This window comes from Notolepis coatsorum (assembly GCF_963971535.1).
Source record: "Notolepis coatsorum genome assembly, chromosome: 15".
Taxonomy (NCBI): domain Eukaryota; kingdom Metazoa; phylum Chordata; class Actinopteri; order Aulopiformes; family Paralepididae; genus Notolepis; species Notolepis coatsorum.
In genome coordinates, this window is record NC_140179.1 from 45,493,199 (window position 1) to 45,518,203 (window position 25,005).

Sequence of the window (25,005 nt, forward strand, 5' to 3'; positions counted from 1 at the left end):
TATCTGTACACTGGATTACAGCTCCCGATCCTTTTTAATTTTTTTATTAAATTTTTTTTATCCACTTTTTCGCCTCCTTTTTCCTATTTTTCTCCCATCCCAATTTAGCCATGCCAATTCTCCCCTCCCCTGTCTTGAACGTTGCTTGCATGTGCCCCCCACTTGCCGGTTGTAGGGAGGATAGAAGCCCATCACATGTCCCCTCCGATACATGTGCAGGCAGCCAGTCACATCTTTTCACCTGCCAGCGCGGACTCTCATTTGGCGAGGAGTAACGTGTAGGAGGCTCACACTGGCCCCGCCATTTTCCTGTCTCTGCTGTGCAGGCGCCCCAACCGACCTGTAGGAGTCGCTGTTTACAACGTCCAGATTACCACCCTTCGACTTGACAATTCCATTTTATTGGAATGAGGTGAACAGACTGAACACAGTATCTTATTAATTAGATAAAACAGATGATGTATATTGTATTGCAAATGTTAAAGTTTTCCATTGGGGACATCATTTGCAGTTGAAAAAAGTTAATAAAATCGCAATATATTACAATATGGTGACATTTCAATATCGTGACTCTAGTATCATGATAATATTGTATCGTGGGGCTTCTAGTGATTCACACCCATAGTTTCAACCCAACACACACACACGCAGATGTGTTTTTTTTTTTTTTTTGTGGCTGCATTTCACTATACTTGTGAGGACATTGTATTGACCTACATTAATTCCCTAGCCTATTACCCTGACCATAACCATACACGCCATATAACCAACCCTCACCTCTTACTATAACCTCTAATTTTCACCCTAACCATAAATCTTAACCCCTAACCAATTATTTTCTGCCAAAATGTCCTCCCATTAAAGGCGGTTTGTCAAGAGTCGGTTCTCACAAGTATAGCAAAATAACTGTACACTCACACGCACACAAACACTCCTTAATGGTAACATTCCTGCTTGTCTCTCCTCCCAGTGATTTTGAGGAGGTGCTCTCTCAGCTGCACTGGCCTTTCATCTCTCCTCCTACGCAGTCTCTGGCACCCCCTGCCAACGCACAGGAGATCAGCAGTCAGCTGGACCTCCTGGCCACACAGCTGCTCTCCCTGCAGACCTCGTATCCTTCACTGTATTCACCTGGTGTTTCCAGGCAACAAGGACACCTGTCAGCTTGACGATATTTTTGACTTTCGGTTTCCTATGAGCTGTCTGACACTGTATCTAGAAAGGGATGCGTAATTTATTTGGTTTGGGAATATCCACACAATAGTCATAAATAATTAGGGATGTCCGATATTATCGGCCTACCGATATTATCGGCCGATATCGGCATTAAAATGTGATATTGGAAAATATCGGTATCGGTTTTCATATTATTATTATTATTTTTTTTTACACATTTCTAGAACCTTTATTTACCCAGGCAAGCAAGTAAGAACAAATTCTGATTTTATTTATTGTCAAAAGTATGCATAATGTTAATTCCACAACAAGAGATATGTAATGTTAATTACCTGAAATTATTCAGTTTTTTGGGGGGGAAACCCTGCATATATCGGTATCGGTTGATATCGGTATCGGGAAATTAAGAGTTGGACAATATCGGTATATCGGTATCGGTAAAAAAGCCAATATCGAGCATCCCTATAAATAATGTAATAAAATAGATTTGTATAGCACCATTCATAAAATAATTGCAGCCTAAAGTGCTTCACAGCAGTAAAAATAGACACACAATGAGTATAAAATAGACAGAATAAAAGCAATGCAGAGAATAGGAAAAAGGGTAAAAGCAATGCAGATAATAACGGTATTAATACCCACACAGTTTAAAACCTGACAGTCTTTCTTCCTGCTTGATACCCACACAGTTTAAAACCTGACGGTCTTTCTTCCTGTTTGATGCCCAGTCAGTTTAAAAAGAGGCAAACATCTTTAGCTATCATGAAGATTAGCTACAGGAAATAAATCTGGACAATGGCAGAAGTGGGTGGGGCATATAAGGTGAACAGAACTGGGCCAATCACAATGTTGTTACATACCTTTTGTGTGGAGTTTTGAAACAGTCCATTCAAAGCGCTTGACGATAAATGCCAGAACATGACTGGTAAAAAAAAACTCAAAGTTTAGCTCCAAGCGAGACAACTTGAGCTATGATTATGTCCAAAAGAGTGCTGTAAATCAGAGCCTCTAGGTGGCGGTATACACATGAGAACATTCAGTTTTCCCTACTGTAGAAGAAGATCATCTGACTCACATGGCAGTGTTCACTCCATAGATATATATCATTAGATGACTTACCCGCGCTGCTGGCCAACGGAGACCAACGTTGCTACATGGCGGCCATCTTGCGTGGGTGGAGCACGCCCACTCATAACATGCATGTCTATGGTGCATGTACTATAGAAATAACCATGGCTTGCAAAATGTTCAACTGTTTGGTTTGTTAAAAACGTCAGAGATGTAGTTAGCATACTGCATACTTAAAATGAACTTTCATATGGAAAAAAAATTATAATAATTCTTCCAAGCAAGAATCATAGCCACGTTAACACATTGGTTGCCAACAACGAGATTTCTCGTTATTGGCCGCCATGCGTTGGTTGCCAATAACGAGATTTCTCGTTATTTAATCGTTATTTCTTCTATTAGCGATATCCATTAATTTTTCATCCGTCCAGCCTGACGTTATCATTGGGAATGGCTCTGGGCTCAAAAGGGCAAATACCGCCCCCTATCGTCTCCCGGATGGTAATGCACATGATTAGATTGAGTGAAAAAGGGCATCAGAGAAAAACTCCGGTCCAGGGTTTCCCCATCTCTGGCAATCAGTGTCTGTTACCAGATTCACTGGCGAGGCTCGGAGCAGCTTTCGATTATGCGTTTCGGACTATAACGTTGGATCAATAAACACGATCAATATTTGGAATGGCGATCAGGAATTGGATTCATCTTTTTGCAGAACATCTGATCTGAGGTAAGGAATCTATGTTACCTGTTTTGGGTTAATCAGAGTTGTTTTTCACAGCGTTCACAACGTGTGTGGCGTTAGGCGCTGAGCGCGGCACGAATAAATGATTTTTCAGCCCGCTTTTGTATCGTGCATAAGAACACAAATACTCTCGATTATCTAGCGTTTATTTGAAAACGATTCATAAATCAGCCGGAAAATTACAACGTGTTTTGTGTATTCCAGTAAATGGCTATTTTCACGGAATCTTTTTTTCTTTCTAGAAATCTCCAAAACTATACTCTTATTCAAAACGGTATAAAACGGAAATGTACTGATGAAAAAACAATCCGTTTCGTACATGTTGACTGCAAGTCATTGATAAGCGACGGGTGTATTAGACACATAGCCATAATTTAAGATATAGTTTAATCGCTCGCAAATGTAACGTGCCATTGTAACGTGCTGGCATCCTAGCGATAAATCGTCATATCCGGCTGGCAACCAATGTGTTAATAACGTTTGTAAATCCGTCAAGACTACAGCGCGTTAAGAGTATTTTTGTTTGTGCAGATCATCACCTTAACACTTTGAGAGCCAGTCCGTGTTTTCCTTTTTACCCCCTTGAATGCCCAAATCCACTCCAATGTTAACGTTAATATCGCCTAATTTATGTTTTAAATTATGGCTATGTGTCTAATCTGCCCGTCGCTTATCAAAGACTCATTTTCCAGTCAACATTGTCAAAGCAGATAGTTTTTATCGCTTCATTTCCGTTTGATAGCATTTTGAAAATCACTCGTTTTCGCGGAAAAAACAACCCATTCTATGATAATCACCTTTTACTGGAATATTCCAGAACGTTGTCATTTATCGGCCAATTTATGAATCGTTTTCAAATAAACGCTAGATAATCGATAGTATATGTGTGCTCGTGCCGCGTGCTGATAATCGCTGCTCTTATTTCCTGATGGCTTTTACTGTCAAAACAGCTATATCACATATAGGGGAAACGCTTATATATCCGTGAAAACGAGTCTGATTATCCTAAGACTGATAACATAGATTCCTTACTTGAGATCAGATGGTATCCAAATGGATTATTCCAATTCCTGATCACCATTTGAAAAAATCGATCATTGTATTGATCAACCGTGTATACAGTAGAACACATAATCCCTGCTGCTCTTTAGGCTCCGGAGTGATGCCGGTCGATGCCGGCTGCGTGAGTGAGACGTAAAATGTGGAGTCAGAAATCCTTTCTCCCATTCACTTTCATTGAGTCCAATCCAAAAGGGTGATTTACCATCTGGGAGACGATAGGGGGCGCTTTTTTCACATCTGAGCGCCTGGGGTGACTGGATCTCCAACGGTAGGCTCGCTTGATGCAATATGATTTCAGATCGCTAATAAAAAAAGAAAACGAATAAAACGAATATTCTCGTGAGGTGGGCATTCAACCCGGGGGGTAATAACCCGAGAAAAGCCGCGAGTGGCATTCAAAGTGTTAAGCCGTGAGTGGCATTCAAAGTGTTAAAGCAATAGTCCACTCAAGCAAGATGGCCACCGGTGAACTACGCGGGAGACTCCGCCTTGAGCCATCTAGTATTTATAATTATATATATATCTATGGTTCACTCTATACACCTCTATGGTCTCAAGTTAGTGTGTTTAACTTCCTGCCCCAGTGATGACCTCATATCAGAGAAGGGACTGGTCTCTCATCCAGGCCTGCCCTCGGCCTCGCCCCTGGCCCCGCCCCTCTCCCTTCCCATGCAGATCATGCTGCTGCCGCTCAATAAGAGGTTTAGATACCACTTCACTGGTAACAGACAGACCAACGCACTCAACAAGGTACTGGACACACACACACACACACACACATACACACACTTATATATATATATTACACACACACACACACACACACACACACACACACACACACACACACATACATGCATGCATGTGTTTAAATCCAAATAATCCTCTCCCATTGTTGTAACATGCTGCGCCAGCTTAAAAAGTTTGGTGTGTCCAGGGAGGCGATGCTCAGTTTTTATAGAGCCACTGTGGAGAGTGTCCTTACCTTCTCAATGACTGTGTGGTGCGGAAACACCACCGTCCATGATAGGGGACATTTAGAACGAACTGTACGCACAGCGTCAAAAATCATCGGCTGTGAGCTCCCCTCTGTGGCCTCCATTTATGCCACACAAATCCGGCGGAAAGGGGAAAAGGTGATCAGGGACCCTTCTCACCCTGCTTACGACCTCTTTAACCCCCTTCCCTCTGGCAGAAGACTCCAAAGTCTCAGGTGCAGGACATCCCGTTTTAAAAACAGTACATATCCCGAGGCTGTCCGTCACCTGAACTCAAGTGCAAATGTACAGGCACTTTGCACAACAAGGGCTAGCACCAGCCAATATGCACTTTAAAACTGGAACACTGAGCAATTTATTTTAGGTACTGTAGCATTTCTTTCTTTTTAATTGTTTGTGTAAAACTTTTTATTGTGGGGATTGTATTCTTGTGTTTTTATATTGTATGTTTTTAACATTGTCTGTACTGTATGTGGCACCAAGACAAATCCCAATCAACCGTGTTGAAATGGCAATAAAGTTTCTATCTATCTTTCTATGTCATCTGTTCTCTAGTATTCAGTCTCGTGAAATAAAATTCTCTCTAGAAGTGAAACTGAAATTTAGCAAGGATAAGTTGTTAAAGGGACAGTAGGCAATTCATTTATTCAGTGGATGCCTGAACACAGAATGACACCAGTATCACTGACTACCACGGCAAGTCTATAGAAAATTATTCTATTTAATAATAATAATTATAATAATTATCATAAATATATAATAATAATTATAAATTATAAAAAAAAAAAAAAAAATTATAAATTAAATTATAAATATATTTTTTTCTGTTCAGATTCAGATTCAGATGAATTTATTCACCATATTGCAGTACAAATGGAACGTGATTTGACCTTTACAGTGCATGCGTTTCACAATTTAGAACAATACAACAGTAAATAAATAATTATAAGTAAAGTGCAAGACAGGACTGAACAGCGAGACAACAATAAGACTGTAAAAAGTGCAGTTGTAGGGGACATGGAAACAGTGCAGCATAGTTCAAGTCCAGAGGTCCAGCCCTTTTTGTACCGAAATCATACCGAACCGTGACCCCAATGCGTCTATTCTTATCCTAACCCATGTTTGCGATCTGATTGGCCACTGACGTTTCTGGTCATGTGACATGTGCGCCCAATCGCGTGACAAGCTGTGTCTTTGCCCATTTCCGCCTCGAACAGCCTGCAAACGACCTACCGCCTAGTTTATCACTGGTTAAGCTTAGGCGACTCTTTCGAAGTTGGTTAAGGTTAGAGTTTGGAATCAGGGCTGGCATTCTATCGCCATGCTCTAAGACAAACTCTAACCTTAACCAACTTCGAAAGAGTGCCTAAGCTTAACCGTCGAAAGAGCTTGCCGTCACACGATTGGTGCACATGTCACATGACCAGAAACGTCAGTGGCCAATCAGATCGCAAACATGCAAACATGGGTTAGGATAAGAATTTAGGCGACCCCAATACCGAGGTACGTACCGAACCGTGGCTTCTGTGTACCGTTACACCCCTAATATATACACATTACACACACACACACTTAAATGCTTTATTTTAATATGCAGATCAAATCACATGTACATAGGATTAAAATATTACAGATGTTCAATATCTATGGATGCAAAAAGCATCTTCTCTGGCTACCTGTTACAACAGAGATAGAACCACACACACACACACACACACACACACACACACACACACACACACACACACACACACACACACACACACACACACACACACACACACACATACAGCAATATATGCCTTGTCTCAATTAGCTATGTTCAGCCTGACGGGGCTAGTCATGGTCAAGCATGGTATGATATGGTTAGGTTCATGTCTCCATTTCATTTCTTGTAAACTCTCCGGTTGCTAGGCAACCTTTTAAAATTCACACCACCACGGCTAAACCCTGGCTAGTGGAGACAAGGCCACAGCACTGCTAAACCCTTGCTAGTGAAGACAAGGCCACAGCAGGTGCTAAACCCTGGCTAGTGAAGACAAGGCCACAGCAGGTGCTAAACCCTGGCTATTGGAGACAAGACCACAGCACGGCTAAACCCTGGCTAGTGGAGACGAGGCCATAGCACTGCTAAACCCTGGCTAGTGGAGACAAGGCCACAGCACTGTTAAACCCTGGCTAGTGGAGACAAGGCCACAGCACGGCTAAACCCTGGCTAGTGGAGACAAGGCCACAGCACGGCTAAACCCTGGCTAGTGGAGACAAGGCTACAGCATGGCTAAACCCTGGCTAGTGGAGGCAAGGCCACAGCACTGCTAAACCCTGGCTAGTGGAGACAAGGCCACAGCACGGCTAAACCCTGATTAGTGGAGACAAGGCCACAGCACGGCTAAACCCTGGCTAGTGGAGACGAGGCCATAGCACTGCTAAACCCTGGCTAGTGGAGACAAGGCCACAGCACGGCTAAACCCTGATTAGTGGAGACAAGGCCACAGCACGGCTAAACCCTGGCTAGTGGAGACGAGGCCACAGCACTGCTAAACCCTGGCTAGTGGGGACAAGGCCACAGCACTGCTAAACCCTGGCTAGTGGGGACAAGGCCACAGCACTGCTAAACCCTGGCTAGTGGAGGCAAGGCCACAGCACTGCTAAACCCTAGCTAGTGGAGGCAAGGCCACAGCACGGCTAAACCCTGGCTAGTGGGGACAAGGCCACAGCACGGCTAAACCCTGGGTAGTGGAGACAAGGCCACAGCACGGCTAAAGCCTGGCTAGCGGAGACAAGGCCACAGCACTGCTAAACCCTGGCTAGTGGAGACAAGGCCACAGCCAGCACTGCTAAACCCTAGCTAGTGGAGGCAAGGCCACAGCATGGCTAAACCCTGGCTAGTGGAGACAAGGCCACAACACTGCTAAATCCTGGCTAGTGGAGGCAAGACCACAGCACTGCTAAACCCTGGCTAGTGGAGACGAGGCCACAGCACTGCTAAACCCTGGCTAGTGGAGACGAGGCCACAGCACGGCTAAACCCTGGCTAGTGTAGACAAGGCCACAGCACTGCTAAACCCTGGCTAGTGAAGACAAGGCCATAGCACGGCTAAACCCTAGCTAGTGGAGACAAGGCCACAGCACGGCTAAACCCTGGCTAGTGGAGACAAGGCCACAGCACGGCTAAACCCTGGCTAGTGGAGACAAGGCCACAGCACGGCTAAACCCTAGCTAGTGGAGACAAGGCCACAGCATGGCTAAACCCTGGCTAGTGGAGACAAGGCCACAGCAGGTGCTAAACCCTGGCTATTGGAGACAAGACCACAGCACGGCTAAACCCTGGCTAGTGGAGGCAAGGCCACAGCACTGCTAAACCCTGGCTAGTGGAGGCAAGGCCACATCACAGCTAAACCCTGGCTAGTGGAGGCAAGGCCACAGCACGGCTAAACCCTGGCTAGTGGAGACAAGGCCACAGCACGGCTAAAGCCTGGCTAGCGGAGACAAGGCCACAGCATGGCTAAACCCTGGCTAGTGGAGACAAGGCCACAGCACTGCTAAACCCTGGCTAGCAGAGACGAGGCCACAGCACGGCTAAACCCTGGCTAGTGGAGGCAAGACCACAGCACGGCAATAGATATAGAGCAGATCAACTCACTCAAGTCACAGGATGCACACATTCCATGTACCATGTACTCATCCGTGTGTGTGTGTGTGTATGCGTGTATGTGTATATATATATGTGTATTTATGTATATTATGTGTGTATATATATATGTATGTATATATGTGTGTTTATGTGTATGTATATATACATGTGTGTGTGTATATATATATGTATGCGTATATATATATATGTGTGTGTGTGTATATATATATGTGTATATATTTGTGTGTGTGTGCAGCCAGAGTGGTTCCTGACCCAGGTGTTGATGTGGATGGGAAACAGCTCAGCCTTCATGGATGAGAAGATCCAACCTATCGTGGACCGAGCCGGAGCCAATATCAACGCTAAGGTCTGTTCTACTCTACTCTACTCTGTTCTACTCTACTCTGTTCTTCTCTGCTCTGTTCTTCTCTGCTCTACTCGTCTCTGCTCTACTCTACTCTGTTCTTCTCTGCTCTACTCTACTCTGTTCTACTCTACTCTACTCTGTTCTTCTCTACTCTACTCTGTTCTACTCTACTCTGTTCTACTCTACTCTGTTCTACTCTACTCTGTTCTTCTCTACTCTGTTCTACTCTACTCTGTTCTACTCTACTCTACTCAGTTATTCTCTGCTCTACTCTACTCTGTTCTACTCTACTCTACTCAGTTATTCTCTACTCTACTCTGTTCTACTCTACTCTGTTCTACTCTACTCTACTCAGTTATTCTCTGCTCTACTCTACTCTGTTCTAATCTACTCTGTTCTACTCTACTCTGTTCTCCTCTGCTCTACTCTACTCTGTTCTTCTCTGCTCTGTTCTTCTCTGCTCTGTTCTTCTCTGCTCTACTCGTCTCAAGTTCAAGTTTCAAGTTTCTTTAATAGTTGTCATACAGAAGTACAGAATACTTTTATACAAAATGCTTCTTACTGTTACGCTCCAGAGACTGTGTTAGACAAGATAAGTATGAAATAAAATAGTATAGCATGTAAAATAGAAGTAAAAATAGAGGTCACAGTGTTCAGTATAGACATATGTACAATGTTCGATGCAGAATAGAAGTAACTGAGTTACCATACAATATACAATATACTATGCAATGTACTAATATACAATACTATATAGTGCAGAGCAGAAATGGGATGAGGTACAATTTAGGTACAATTTACAGTAAGGTGTACGAGTTGTAGTGCAAATCCTTTACCAATAAATATAAAGTGTAAAGTGTGTTTAGGTGTTCTAAAGTGTGTAAAGTGGGTGCTGCAGTGAGTTGTTTGTTTAAAGTGAGTGTGTGTGTGTGGATGTGTGTGCTGTGTGCATTTGGTGGTTGTTGCATAGTGTTTATTGTTCGTTGAGCAGCCTGATGGCCTGGGGATAGAAGCTTCTTCTGAGTCTTTCTGTGCTCGCCTTAAGACTCCGGTATCGCTTGCCTGACCGCAGCAGTTCAAAGAGGCAGTTGTTCGGGTGGCTGGAGTCCTTGATGATTCTCTTAGCCTTCCCCCTGCACCGCTTGTTGTAAATGTTCTGGAGGGTGGGAAGCCCCCCTCCAATTGTGCGTTCGGCTGAACGTGTCACTCTTTGTAGTCTGCTACGGTCTTGTGCAGTGCTATTCCCAAACCAGGAGTTAATCTGGTCTCTATTCTACTCTGTTCTTCTCTACTCTACTCTGTTCTACTCTACTCTACTCAGTTATTCTCTGCTCTACTCTACTCTGTTCTACTCTACTCTGTTCTACTCTACTCTGTTCTACTCTACTCTGTTCTACTCTACTCTGTTCTTCTCTGCTCTGTTCTTCTCTGCTCTACTCTACTCTGTTCTTCTCTGCTCTACTCTGTTCTACTCTACTCTGTTCTACTCTACTCTGTTCTTCTCTGCTCTACTCTGTTCTACTCTACTCTGTTCTACTCTACTCTGTTCTACTCTACTCTGTTCTTCTCTGCTCTGTTCTTCTCTGCTCTACTCTACTCTACTCTGTTCTTCCCTGCTCTACTCTGTTCTACTCTACTCTGTTCTACTCTACTCTACTCTACCCAGTTATTCTCTGCTCTACTCTACTCTGTTCTACTCTACTCTGTTCTTCTCTGCTCTACTCTGTTCTACTCTACTCTGTTCTACTCTACTCTGTTCTACTCTACTCTGTTCTACTCTACTCTACTCAGTTATTATCTGCTCTACTCTACTCTGTTCTACTCTACTCTGTTCTACTCTACTCAGTTATTCTCTGCTCTACTCTACTCTGTTCTACTCTACTCTGTTCTACTCTACTCTACTCAGTTATTCTATGCTCTACTCTACTCTGTTCTACTCTACTCTGTTCTACTCTACTCTACTCAGTTATTCTCTGCTCTACTCTACTCTGTTCTACTCTACTCAGTTATTCTCTGTTCTACTCTACTCTGTTCTACTCTAGTCTGTTCTTCTCTGCTCTACTCTAGTCTGTTCTTCTCTGCTCTACTCTAGTCTGTTCTTCTCTGCTCTACTCTGTTATTTTCTATTTGGTTGTATTGTGTGCTGTGTTGTATTGTATTCTATTGATCTTATTCTATGCTATCACATTTTATTTTGTTCTGTGCTGTTGAATTCCTGTGTGTGTGTGTGTGTGTGTGTGTGTGTGTGTGTGTGTGTGTGTGTGTGTGTGTGTGTGTGTCTGTGTCTGTCTGTCTGTCTGTCTGTCTGTCTGTCTGTCTGTCTGTCTGTCTGTCTGTCTGTCTGTCTGTCTGTCTGTCTGTCTGTCTGTCTGTCTGTCTGTCTGTCTTATTTTATTGTATTCTGTGCTGCTGTATTCTATACATGACATGTTTTATGTTTATGTTTTATTAGGATCCCCGTTAGCTGTCACATTAATGACCACTAGTCTTCCTGGGGTCCTCACACAAAAATTATATAACAATACAAATACAGAATGTAATTAGTAATACAATTAGAATAAAAAGTAGGGATGTCTAATATAAAACAAAGTATAATAAGCATTCTTTAGGTGGTGGTAGTTTCTCTATTTGGACATTATAGCTAACATCTAGCCTAGTTGGTCGGAATAAATATATATATATATATATATATATATATATAATAATATTTTATTTTAATTTTTTATATATATAATCTGAGGGGACTACCGATATTGGCATTAACACATTCGGGGCCAACCACGTATATATACGTGTTTCGGATCCAACGCTTGACGGCCAACCACGTATATATACGTGGCAAGGTTGTTTTGGCTTTTATTCCATTGTAATATCCTACTCAATGTCACCCTGCGGCACTGCAGATTTACCCTACTCTTGGAATTCGGAAAAGTGCATTACTGACCAGATCCTCACAGGGGCGCTGTCTCGATAATGCAGTGTTCCCTGTTACAGACCGGTGTTTTCTTATTTTTTATTATGAATGAGCTTTTCTGTTAGCCTAAAGCTATGCGTGTAGCCGATCGCCTGGAATAGTTTTTGGGACGCTGAATTCAGTATGCAGTAAAAGAATATATCATCAGCCAATGGACATTTTTCATTTAATTTCAACCCTTATTTAAAATCGTAAGCATCTGAGGTTTCCCTCATTTACAGAAACGACGATTGTACAGTACATAATAAAAACAATATTCACAGAAATTTAAACACCAGAGTAAAAAATGTAAAACGTTTCAAAATAATTAAAAAAGATCAACTAAAACAGTTACAGGTTACAGTTACACAATGGTCTGAAATCATTATACGTTTAAACATTCCAAGGGAAGGGAGAACCTCCAATTTCAGCGTGAGTTGAAGGACATTCCATGGATCTACCAGATGGCGATCGATAACTGGGAAATCCTTTTTGGGATCCAACCGGCCACAGGTAAGAGCGATTTGACGTCAATTACAGCCCGATCGGGCCTTGCTCTCATAGCCATCCACCCGGTCAGCGAATAAGGCTACTGAGGCTAATGCCGTTATTGGTAATCAATAATCAGAAATTACGTCGTCCCCCCCCCCCCCCCCCCCCCCCCCCCCCTTTCATGCATTCATGGTGGACCATGATACCGACAATATGCATTTTTTTTATTTAAATTTTTTTGATCTTTTTCCTCCGTTTTTATCCCATCCCAATGTTAGTCGTTATGCCAATTCCCAATCCCCTTCCTGGTCGCTTCGCACCTACCCCCCACAGCCGGTCTTGGAGAGTGGAGGCTATCACATGCTTCCTCCGACACACGTGTAGCCAATCAACCGCTTATTTTCACCTGGCAGCGTGGACTCTCACTGAGAGGGTGTAACGTGTGGAAGGATCACACTACCCCCCTTAGATCCTATCCTCGCTGAGCAGGCGCCCCGACCGAACTGTAGGAGTCGCTGTTTACAACGACCAGGACCCACCCACCAGCTTTCCCACCCCTAACACTGCCAATTGTGTTAGTATGAACGACCAGCCAAGCTGATAGCAATGCCGAGAGCTGGGCTCGAACCCAGCGTCTCCTGCATTGGTGGCGAGCGCCTTGCCCACTACACCACCTAGCCGCCCGACAATATGCATTTTGAGTTTTAGCTCTAGCTGGTCTATAGCCGAAACGCCATTTGATTTAACGTTATTAGCTTAGCGCCCTATAACTCGCGTTCCAGGAAATACCCCAGAACATTCTGCTATAACGTTCATATTCACAACGCTATAAAATGGGAACGTATTGATGAAAAAATTATTTGTATAAGGCATATTGAAGGGACAGTTTATAGTGTCAATTGACAATGAGAATGGACAGATAGCAATAATATAAAGTATAGATTTAGCTCTACAAAACAGCCTCACGCACAATGAAAGTTTGTTTTGATATGCTGGCCGTATAGAGTGGGATTAGACGGATCCCAATGGCCCTGAATGTGTTCAAATGTAATATTGGAAATGATCGGTATCGGTTTAAAAATACATTTTATATATTTATAAATACGTTTACATTTATTCAACCTTTATTTACCCAGGCAAGCAAGTAAGAACAAATTCTTATTTTATTTATTGTGAAAAGTATGCATAATGTTGTGTTTTTTTTGGGGGTCGGGGGGGGGGGGGGTAAACCCTGCATATTTCGGTATAGGTTGATTTCGTTATCGGAAATTAAGAGTTGGACAATATCGGTATATCGGATATCGGTAAAAAAGCCAATATCGAACATCCCTAATAAAAAGCATAAAGGAAATCAAAAATGGATATTCAACATTGAAGATACAAAGAAAAATACAATAAAATAAAAAGTTAACTTTTTAATATATTTTATTAACATAATCTTATTCTGTGTGTGACAAGTGGAACTAACTGTTCTATCCTGTTCTATTATATTCTGTGCTGTTGTATTACATAATATCTTATTCTGTGTGTGACAAGTGGAACTAACTGTTCTATCCTGTTCTATTATATTCTGTGCTGTTGTATTACATAATATCTTATTCGGTGTGTGAGAAGTGGAACTAACTGTTCTATCCTGTTCTGATATATTCTAGATGGAGCTCTGCCGGGGCCTGCTGTCTCTAGCTCAGGAGAAGCTGGCCAGTGACACTCCTCGTCTCCTCTACGACGATGCTCTCTTCTGCCACCTGGTGGATGAGCTGCTGCAGTTCGAGAAGGAGCTGAGGACCACTCACTCCTACCCTGCTGCTCTGCCCGGAGTGCTGCACATCCTGCTGGAGGACGCTACGCTGCAGAAGTGGCTCACTGTGGAGAAGAAGAGTATGTGTGCCTGTGTGTTCGTGTGTGTGTTTGTGCGTGCGTGAGGGTTTAGTAAGTGAAGTTTAGTAAGTTATGTGTGTGTATACCCACCCTCCTTTTGCAGATCTATTTAAGCAAAGTTTCTCTCTTTTTCCCCCTATCTATCTCTCTCTCTCTCTCTATGTTTCTCTCTGTCCATTTCTTTCTCTTTCTCTCTTCCTCTCTCTCCCTCCCTCTTTCTCTCTTTCTCTCTGTCTCTCTCCCCCTCTCTGTCTCGCTCCTCTCCCCCTCTCTGTCTCTCTCTCTCCCTTTCTCCCTCTGTCTGTGTGCTGTCTCTCCCTCTCCCCCCTCTCTCTCCCCCCCCCCCCCCCCCCTCTCTCTCTCTCTCTCTCTAGTGGCAGTAGAGAAGGTAGATGCCATGTTGTCAGTAGAGGGAGCGTGGAGCTCTCAGTATAGAGATATCAGTGATGTGGATGAGCTGAAGGCTCCGGACTGTGCTGAGACCTTCATGACGCTGTTGCTTGTCATTACTGGTAAAAACACTTACTTACTTACTTACTTACTTACTTACTTACTTACTTACTTACTTACTTACTTACTTACTTACTTACTTACTTACTTACTTACTTACTTAGCTGAGCTCTTGATACAAGGAATAACACTAAACAACAGGTACATATGAGTTTTTAATTGTATTTGCTGTTTTCATTTGTTTATGTTGGTAATGTAAAACTGATCTATATTCTGATTTACAATAAAAGTGTCAAATAACATATTTTCCAGTTACAGATAATTTTTTTTAATAATGTATATGGATATACAATATACTCAATATTGATATGGGTAAAAATCACAGATTGCAGCTTTAACAAGCACAACTTCTGGTATGCTAATCAACCCCGCTCTACCAACATCATTCTTTGACGAGAGAAGTAGATGATCCAATGGAAGATACATCAGGGTAGCAGCACCTATTAAACGTAACAGAAGTAGATGATCTAATAGGAGACACATCAGGTTAGCAACACCTATTAAACGTAACGGAAGTAGATGATCCAATAGAATCATCATTATTATCATCATCACTAACTCATCATTATTATCATAATAATTATCATTATCATCATCACTAACTCATCATTATTATCATAATAATTATCATTATCATCATCACTAACTCATCATTATTATCATAATAATTATCATTATCATCATCACTAACTCATCATTATTATCATAATAATTATCATTATCATCATCATCACTAACTCATCATTATTATCATAATAATTATCATTATCATCATCACTAACTCATCATTATTATCATAATAATTATCATCACTATCACTAAACCATCATTATTATTATTATCATCATCATTATTCAACATTATTCATCATCATTTTGGAACCTATGGAACCCGTTCTAGTGACTGGCTGGTCCTTAACACTTTGAGCGCCACGCCTGGTTTTCCGTTTTACCGGCTGAATGCCACCATCGGCGCCAATGTTAACGTTAATATCGCCTAATCTATGTTTTAAATTATGGCTATGTGTCTAATCTGCCCATCGCATTATCAAAGACTATTTTCCAGTCAGTGCTGTCAAGGCAGATTGTTTTTTTATCACGTCGTTTCCGTTTCAGAGCAGTTAGAAAAGCCCCCGTTTTGATATAAAAAACAGCTCATTCTGGAGCATTCTATGAAAATCGTCTTTTAGTGGAATATTCCACAACGTTGATATTCGTCGGCCTTTTTATGAATCGTTTTCAAATAAACGCTAGATGATCAATATTATACGTGCACGCAAGCACATTACGGCCGCGCACGGATAATCGCTCCGTTGATTTCCTCACAGACTTTTACAGTGAAACCGAAAGAAGACATTTCACAAAACAGCTTATAACTTCATCAAACTTACTCTGATTATCCTAACACTGATAACATAGAGTCCTTACCTGACATCAGATGGTATCCAACTGGTATATTCCAATTCCTGATCACCATTCGAAAAAATCGATATGTGTATGGATCCAACGCGATACTGTAGATCTCCATGATCAGCGGGGATCTGAGGTTCCAGAATGAACTGTGGTAACCCCGGCTGGATCAGTGAACTGGAAAATGTGGAGTACCGGATTTTTTTCCCCATCATTTTCATTGAGTCCATTCCAAAATCACTTATGTCATCTGGGAGACGACAGGGGGTGCTTTTTTCCGCTCGGCTATACTCGGGTAGGCTCGGGTGATGCAATAATTTTTCAGATCGCAAAAAAAAAAAAAAAAAAAAAAAATCAGAGAAATCTCGTGAGTGGCTAGCAACCACCTATAAAAAAACCAGAGAAATCTCGTGAGTGGCACTCAAAGTGTTAAGATCCCCAGAGTTTGCTCGGAACAGGGTAAATATGCATTTTTCTATGATGTCCCCATCTCATGGAATGAACTTCAACAGTCCTTAAAGCTGGAGATTGCAGAGTTTAAAACCTTGATCTCCAACCTTTGTCAATCAAGTTGTAATTTTAACCTTTCTTTTAGCCTCGTCTTGTGATGTTATTATGATTCTATATGCTGTGTGATTTGATATGCCTTCTCTGCTTATTTCTGTATGTATTGTACACTCAACGCAACCTCAGTTGCTTTTCAAGTTTACATAAAATAAATTGATCACTAACCATTGTCATCATCATCACTAACCTATCATTATTATCTCTCAGACAGGTACCGGTCACTGCCGTGTCCTCGGGCTCAGCTACAGTTCCTTGAACTCCAGAGAGAACTGGTGGATGACTTCCGCATCCGTCTCACCCAGGTGACGGAGGGCAGGGCTGGGCGATGTGGCCTAAAAATAAAATCTCAGATTCTTTCACACCGCATCCGATTTACGATTTTTTTCTCTCTTAAAAACTAGAAACACCAAGGAAATCATTCAAATAAGCTTTGTTTTTATTTGACAAAAAAAAATTATCAAACCAAGATGAATGTCCCTATTTGGATTGAAGTGCAAACCTAATTTTCACCAATCTTCACAAATTATATATATAAAAGGTTACTCTTGATCAGACAAAGATGACTGTCCCTTTAACACTTTGATTGCCACTCACGAGTTTTCTCGGATTTATAATAGTTACGTTGAAAGCCACTCACAAGATTTCTTGGATTTTTTTTTATTAGCGATCTGAAATCATATTGCATCACGCGAGCCTACCCTAGCCTACCCAAGAGCCGCCGGCGATTAGATGTGGAAAAAAGCGCCCCCTATCGTCTCCCAGATGACATCAGGGATTTTGGAATGGACTCAATGAAAATGGATGGGGAAAAAAATCCTGTACTCCACATTTTCCAGTCCACTGATGCAGCCGGGGTTACCAGAGTTCATTATGGATCCTCTGAGCGCCGCGGATCATGAGTTCTACTGTATACACGTTAGATCTATACACTTATCGATTTTTTTCGAATGGTGATCAGGAATTGGAATATACCAGTTGGATACCATCTGATGTCGGGTAAGGAATCTATGTTATCAGTGTTAGGATAATCAGACTTGTTTTGATGAAGATATAAGCTGTTTTGTGAAATGTGCTCTATCGGTTTCACTGTAAAATCCATGAGAAAATGAAAACGGCTATTATCAGCGCGCGGCTCGAACGGGCGTGCGTGTACGTATAATATTGATCATCTAGCGTTTATTTGAAAACGAATATTCCAGTAAAAGACGATTATCACAGAATGGCCCAGAATGGGCTGTTTTTTACCTCAAAACGGGTGCTTTTCAAAATGCTCTCAAACGGAAATGAAGTGATAAAAAAACCAATCTGCCTTGACAGCACTGACTGGAAAATTATTCTTTGATTAGCGACGGGCAGATTAGACACATAGCCATAATTTAAAACATAGATTAGGCGATATTAACGTTAACATTGAAGTGGATGATGGCATTCAAGCACTAAGTCTGGCGCCACCTGGTGGCACTGAAAGTGTTAATAGTGCAATAACTTGCTTTTTCACCAAACTTCAGTTAAAACAAATAAAAGGTGCCTCTTGATCATCAAACAAGAATGAATTTCCCTATTGGGATTAATAAAGTGCAAATCTAACTTTCACCAAACATCACTTTTTGTAAAATAAAGTGCTAGTGCCGTCGGAGAGCTAGCTAACATTCTTCTACTGCTAGTGCTGTCAGAGAGCTAGCTAACATTCTTCTTTTACTGCTAGTGCTGAGAGAGCTAGCTAACATTATTATTCTACTGCTAGTGCTGAGAGAGCTAGCTAACATTATTATTCTACTGCTAGTGCTGTCAGAGAGCTAGCTAACCTTCTACTGGTAGTGATGTCAGAGAGCTACATGTAGCTAACATTCTTCTACTGCTAGTGCTGTCAGAGAGCTAGCTAACATTCTTCTACTACTGTTAGTGCTGAGAGACCTAGCTAACATTCTTCTTCTACTGCTAGTGCTGTGAGAGCTAGCTAACATTTTTCTTCTACTGCTAGTGCTGTCAGAGAGCTAGCTAACATTCTCCTTCTCCTGCTGTCCCCCAGGTGATGAAGGAGGAGTCTCGGTGCCCACTGGGGGCTCGTTACTGTGCCATCCTGAATGCTGCCAACTACATCTCCACCGTGCTAGGAGACTGGGGAGACAACGTAGTAAGTAAAGGGAGGGAGGAGGAGAGAGAAAGAGATGGGAGGAGGGAGAAGGAGAGAGAGAACAATAGGAGGAGAGAGATACATAGATAAGAGGAGGAGGGGAGTGATAAAGAGATGGGTGGAGGAAGGGGGAGGAGGAGAGAGATAAAGAGATAAAAGGAGGATAGATGAATAGATTGGAGGTAGGAGGGGAGGGATTAAAGAGATAGGAGGAGGAGGGAGGAGAGTGATGGAGACATAGGAGGTAGGAGGGAAGTGATAAAGAGATAGGAGGAGGAGGAGGAGAGTGATGGAGACATAGGAGGAGGAGGGAGGAGGGGAGTGATAAAGAGATAGGAGGAGGAGGAGTGATAGAGACATAGGAGGGAGGAGGGGAGTGATAAAGAGATAGGAGGAGGAGGAGAGTGATAGAGACATAGGAGGGAGGAGGGGAGTGATAAAGAGATAGGAGGAGGAGGAGAGTGATGGAGACATAGGAGGGAGGAGGGAAGTGATAAAGAGATAGGAGGAGGAGGAGGAGGAGGAGAGTGATGGAGACATAGGAGGGAAGTGATAAAGATAGGAGGAGGAGGAGGAGGAGGAGGAGGAGAGTGATGGAGACATAGGAGGAGGAGGGAGGAGGGGAGTGATAAAGAGATAGGAGGAGGAGGAAAGTGATAGAGACATAGGAGGGAGGAGGGGAGTGATAAAGAGATAGGAGGAGGAGGAGAGTGATAGAGACATATGAGGGAGGATGGGAGTGATAAAGAGATAGGAGGGAGGAGGGAAGTGATAAAGAGATAGGAGGAGGAGGAGGAGGAGGAGAGTGATGGAGACATAGGGGGAGGAGGGAGGAGGGAGGAGGGGAGTGATAAAGAGATAGGAGGAGGAGAGTGATAGAGACATAGGAGGGAGGAGGGGAGTGATAAAGAGATAGGAGGGAGGAGAGTGATGGAGACATAGGAAGAGGAGGGAGGAGGGGAGTGATAAAGAGATAGGAGGAGGGAGGAGAGAGAAGAGTGATAGAGACATAGGAAGAGAGAGCTAAAGAGATAGGAGGAGGAGAGTGATAAAGAGATGGGAGGGGGGAGGGAAGGAGGAGAGTGATAAAGAGATGGGAGGGGGAGGGAAGGAGGAGAGATAAAGAGATAGGAGGAGGAGGGAGGGGGGGATAGAGAATAGAATAGAAATACTTTTATTATCCTGAGGGAAATTTGACACTGCAAATCGCTCAACATTAAACATTTAGACAGAACAGGTCACGAATAAGAATAACAAAACAAATCAAATTGCCTAAGAATAGAATAAATTAGAATAAAAATGGAATAAAATATACAGTAAATAAATACAGTAAAAAATATACTGAAGTCTACAGTAGGTGTAATATTGCACAGTGCTGTTTCAAAAGTAAGAGTCCAGGAAGATGGTAACTGTCACTCTGTGCTCAGTGATGCAGTGAGGCACAGTGATGCATTGTATAGTCTGATGGCTGTTGGAATGAAGGACTTCCTGTGCCGTTCAGTGCTGCATTTAGGTAGTGTGAGCACTGAACATGCTCCTCATGTCAGCCAAGTCTGTGTATAGTGGGTGGGAGGGGTTTTCCCTGATGGCCTGGAGCTTAGCAAGGCTCCTCCTCTCCACCACTCTCGCTAGGGAGTCCAGCTCCACCCCAACCACGCTACTGGCCTTCCTGACCAGCTTATCCAGCCTGTTTGTGTCTCCTGTTCTCAGTCCGCTGCCCCAGCAGGTCACAGCGTACAAGAAGGCGCCCGCCACCACCGACTCATAGAACATCCTCAACATCCTTGTACATTTTCTTTTTTTGTTAAATTTTTTTTTCTTTTTTTTTTTTATCTTATGTTGTGGGACTTGTACAGCACTTTGGTAAACTTTGTTGTTTTTAAATGTGCTCTATAAATAAAGTGGATTGGATTAATGAATTAAGTAGCCCCTTTCGTGACTGTGACGCAGCCAACACGGCTGTGTGATTTAATTCAAGGTGGATCGCTGTTGTCGTTTGAACAACTTCAGATTTCATGGGAACTACCAATCCCCCAAATCAAGAATGTTTAAGATGAATGAAGTAAGATTTTGATTATTTGAAATATGGCCTGTGTAGACTAAACTATGCACAGAATTATGTCAGTCTACAAGGTCCGGATTCTACATGGTCCGGCAATGTAGACCTTGTAGACTCCACTACAGACCAATTATCAGTGAATGTTCATGCATTTTTAAGAAGGGCTACTTCCACAAAAAAACAAATAACTCACCAAAACATCTCAGTAGCACCTTATCTAAATGTTCTATTTCATATATGGAGATTCATATTTATTTATGTATTGCATGCATTTCTAAATTTTATTTCCTATTTTGTTTATTCATCCCAGTATCTTTCTTTCTTATGTGTGGAATTCTACAAGGCATTTACATTCACACATTTACATTTAGTCATTTAGCTGACGCTTTTATCCAAAGCGACTTACAAGTTCTGTACGACAGGTCATCAGGAAGGATACAACTCTATCAGCTGAGTAACAATATTCATCAAAGTGTTGCGTGTTACAGTGTAGGTTAGTTTATTAGGACAAGTGCATGACAGTAAGGTTAGTTAGGGTTAGATTTATTTTATTTTTATTTTTTTAATTTTATTTCAGATAATGGTTGAAGAAGTGCGTCTTTAGTCGACGGCGAAAGATTGGACGGGATTCGGCTGTCCTAACTGGGGTGGGTAGTTCATTCCACCATTGTGGGGCAAGGACTGAGAATAGGCGTGTAGGTGGTGTATATGTGTTTGAGGATGATATCCTTCAAACAGGCAATAGTGATGATATAATTTGGGCAGTGCTGAGCTGGGTTACTTTCCTCCAGTGTATTTGTCCCCCGGCCCCACCCAATGGCCCCATGCGCGCGCACACACACACACACACACACACACACACACACACACACACACACACACACACACACACACACACACACACACACACACACACACACACACACACACACACACACACACACACACACCGAAGTAAATATATATATATATATTTTTTTTAAACTACAATTTCTTTTGAATGTTCGAAGCTTGTGCCATCGAACGAAGCTTCGAAGTATTTAAGACAGCCCTACTGCGTATTTTGACCTGTTCAGTTTGTTGTCGATGTGCACACAGAGGTATTTGTACTCCTCAACCATGTCCACATTGACTCCCCTGATGGAAACGGGGGTCACAGGTGCAATCCTCCTCCTCCCCAGCTCCACCACCAGTTCCCTGGTCTTCGCCACATTTAGCTGCAGGTGGTTTTTATCGCACCATGTGACGAAGTCCACTACCAGTTCCCGGTATTCCCTCTCGTCACCGTCCTTTATACATCCCACTATCGCAGAGTCATCAGAAAACTTCTGAAGGTGGCAGGACTCTGACCGATAGTGGAAGTCGTTGGTGTAGACCAGGGGTGGCCAACCAGTCAGAGACTAAGAGCCACAAAAAAATTACTGTGGTACCACAAAGAGCCACACCATATACCAGCGTTTCTCAACCTTTTTTTTCAGTCACGGCACCCTTCATGTGTTTATAGGTCTCACCCTCTGGCCTCTGAAGTTGCTAATGTCTTTTTTATTTGGGCCTCACAGGGTTAAAAGTACCCTGTGAGACCCACGGTTGCAAAATTACAAAATCACTTTTAGCCATTTAAAAAAATAATGTTTATTTAAAAAATGTTAAAGGGGAACTATTTTTACTATTTCTTTCACTATTTGGGCACTTTTACACAATTCCTGTGAGTCTATGGAACACCTAGGTTTTTTTCCAAAAAAATGCATTGTTTTGTATTTCTAATCAAGTACTAAAAACCGCATTTTTTATGGATGGAAGAGCCGCACATTGACGGGCAAAGAGCCGCATGCGGCTCGCGAGCCGCGGGTTGGCCACCCCTGGTGTAGACGGTAGTAGTGTGCACACCTCAGGTTCTGCCAAGAGAGGTCTGGAGAACTTCACAGTATAATAAGTTACTCTATAGCTGTATTTATTATAGCTAACAGCAGTAGCAACTAGGGGTGGGGAAACGAATCGATACGTAGTAGTATCGCGATACTTTGCGTGGCGATACAGGGACGGCAAGTATCGATATTTAATTATTCATAATTTTTATTTTTTTTTGTATAAGGAAGTACAGTAGTCCACACACACACACACACACACGTGTGCATTCAGTTAAGTTGGAATATGACTGTAATACAAACAGTTCAGTTTGTCAGGTACATGCAACACAGATTACAGTGTTTACATCTGTCTGCTTGAGAAAATACCATGTTCTGCAATAAAAATTATTGAAGTGAGATGAACAGACTGAACTTTATTTTATTAGATAAAACATGTTGACAAAGTTTTACTTTGCAGTTGAAAAAAGGTAATAAATTAAATTGTATAAAAAAATTTAAAAAAATCGCAATACTCAGCATATCGCGATATATTTAGTATCGCGATACTATCGTATCGTGACGCAAGTATCGCGATTAGGGATGTCCGATATCGCCAGTAAAATGTGATATCGGAAAATATCGGTATCTGTTTAAAAACAAAAAAAAACAATAACAATATTTGTTATATATATATCCAGTGAAATTATTAGTTACCTGAAATTATTCAGTTTTTTGGACGGGGAAACCCTGCATATATCGGTATCGGTTGATATCGGTTGATATCGGTATCGGAAATTAAGAGTTGGACAATATCGGAATATCGGTATCGGTAAAAAAGCCAATATCGAGCATCCCTAATCGCGATAGTATCGTATCGTGAGGTCTCTGGCGATTCCCACCCCTAGTAGCAACCCCTCCCATATCCCCACTGTTAGATTCTGATCAATCAGCCGGTATCACGTCTTCATCTGTTTGGCATTGTGTTCTCATTTCCATCCACTAACTCTGCGTTGTGTATTTTAGTCCCCCGACGTCTCCTCATACTGGCTGATAAACCTTATCATTCCCCGTTAGTGCAATCCGCCACCATAATGTTTCATCACCTTCGTAAGAATTCGACACTGTACTACCTTACAAGGAAAAGCGTTGTTTATTCCATAAACAGGAAGCCTCAGCTCAGATGGTATCACATTGTATTGTCCTTGAAAAGTCTATTCTAATGATCTCTCCTTTAACCCCGCTCGGGGATCCTCGCGGCCTGGTGGTTATTCCAGAAGCCTGTCGTTGTGGTCGTGCCACGTCAGTCCTCCCCATCTCTCCCCGCGAGGGGAGGGGGAGGGGGAATCGCTTCCAAGTCTCTGATGGTTCCTCTCTCCTCTGTTCTTAGTCTGTCAGGTTGTAGTCTGCCCTTACCCGGAACCACTGTTAGATTTATATGATCTTCGTCATAGCAACGATGGCCCCGCCCCTCTCCTGGTTACTAGGTGCCGCTGCCATGACAACTGCTTTAACCTTTACACACATCAAAACGTTTCATTACTGTCAAAACCTCCATCGCTCTGCTCCTGTGCCCTGCCGCTGTATCAGCTTGTTGTGTTCTAGATCGGAATGTAAACATTCTGCCCTGCTCAGTGTGGTGCTCACACTAACACCCTGCTCGCTCTGAACCACCGTCTCCTGCTTCCACCACCGTCTCCTAAACCATGCACATTCCGACCTCTCTGACCTGGCCCCTTTAGATGCTATCATCTCCCCCCAATCTATACATCATTCACATACATTGAAAAACCACCGATTTCTCTCACTCCACTCACCTCCAACCACACACTTCAGACCAAAACATATAATGTAAACAGAGTGTAGTACCAAGATGATGAATCGTTTATTTTCGGTCTTTGTTTACAGATCAATCAAAAACACACTTGTGTGGACTTTCAAAAAAAAAAGAAAAAAGAAATATCACAAATGTACATATTCAAAGTAAGCTCACACACAAAATCCAAACTCAATGACCGAAAAAAGCAATAGGCTGAAGCACATGCTTATTTTTGCCTAGCCTTTACAATTCTTAAAAACTAAATATACTTTAATATAAGAAAGAAAAACTTAA

The 25,005-nt window shown here is 42.3% G+C and overlaps 1 protein-coding gene across 1 annotated transcript in view; it reads left to right on the top strand.

Annotated features, from left to right (window-relative positions):
• rint1 (RAD50 interactor 1) overlaps nt 1-25,005 on the top strand; it is a 53,165-nt gene that overhangs the window by 19,539 nt on the left and 8,621 nt on the right. The window contains exons 5-11 of the mRNA XM_084331176.1: nt 971-1,111; nt 4,633-4,798; nt 8,936-9,046; nt 14,144-14,369; nt 14,744-14,881; nt 17,063-17,157; nt 18,885-18,989. Coding sequence (XP_084187302.1) covers nt 971-1,111; nt 4,633-4,798; nt 8,936-9,046; nt 14,144-14,369; nt 14,744-14,881; nt 17,063-17,157; nt 18,885-18,989 — 982 coding nt within the window. The remainder of the gene's footprint in view (nt 1-970; nt 1,112-4,632; nt 4,799-8,935; nt 9,047-14,143; nt 14,370-14,743; nt 14,882-17,062; nt 17,158-18,884; nt 18,990-25,005) is intronic.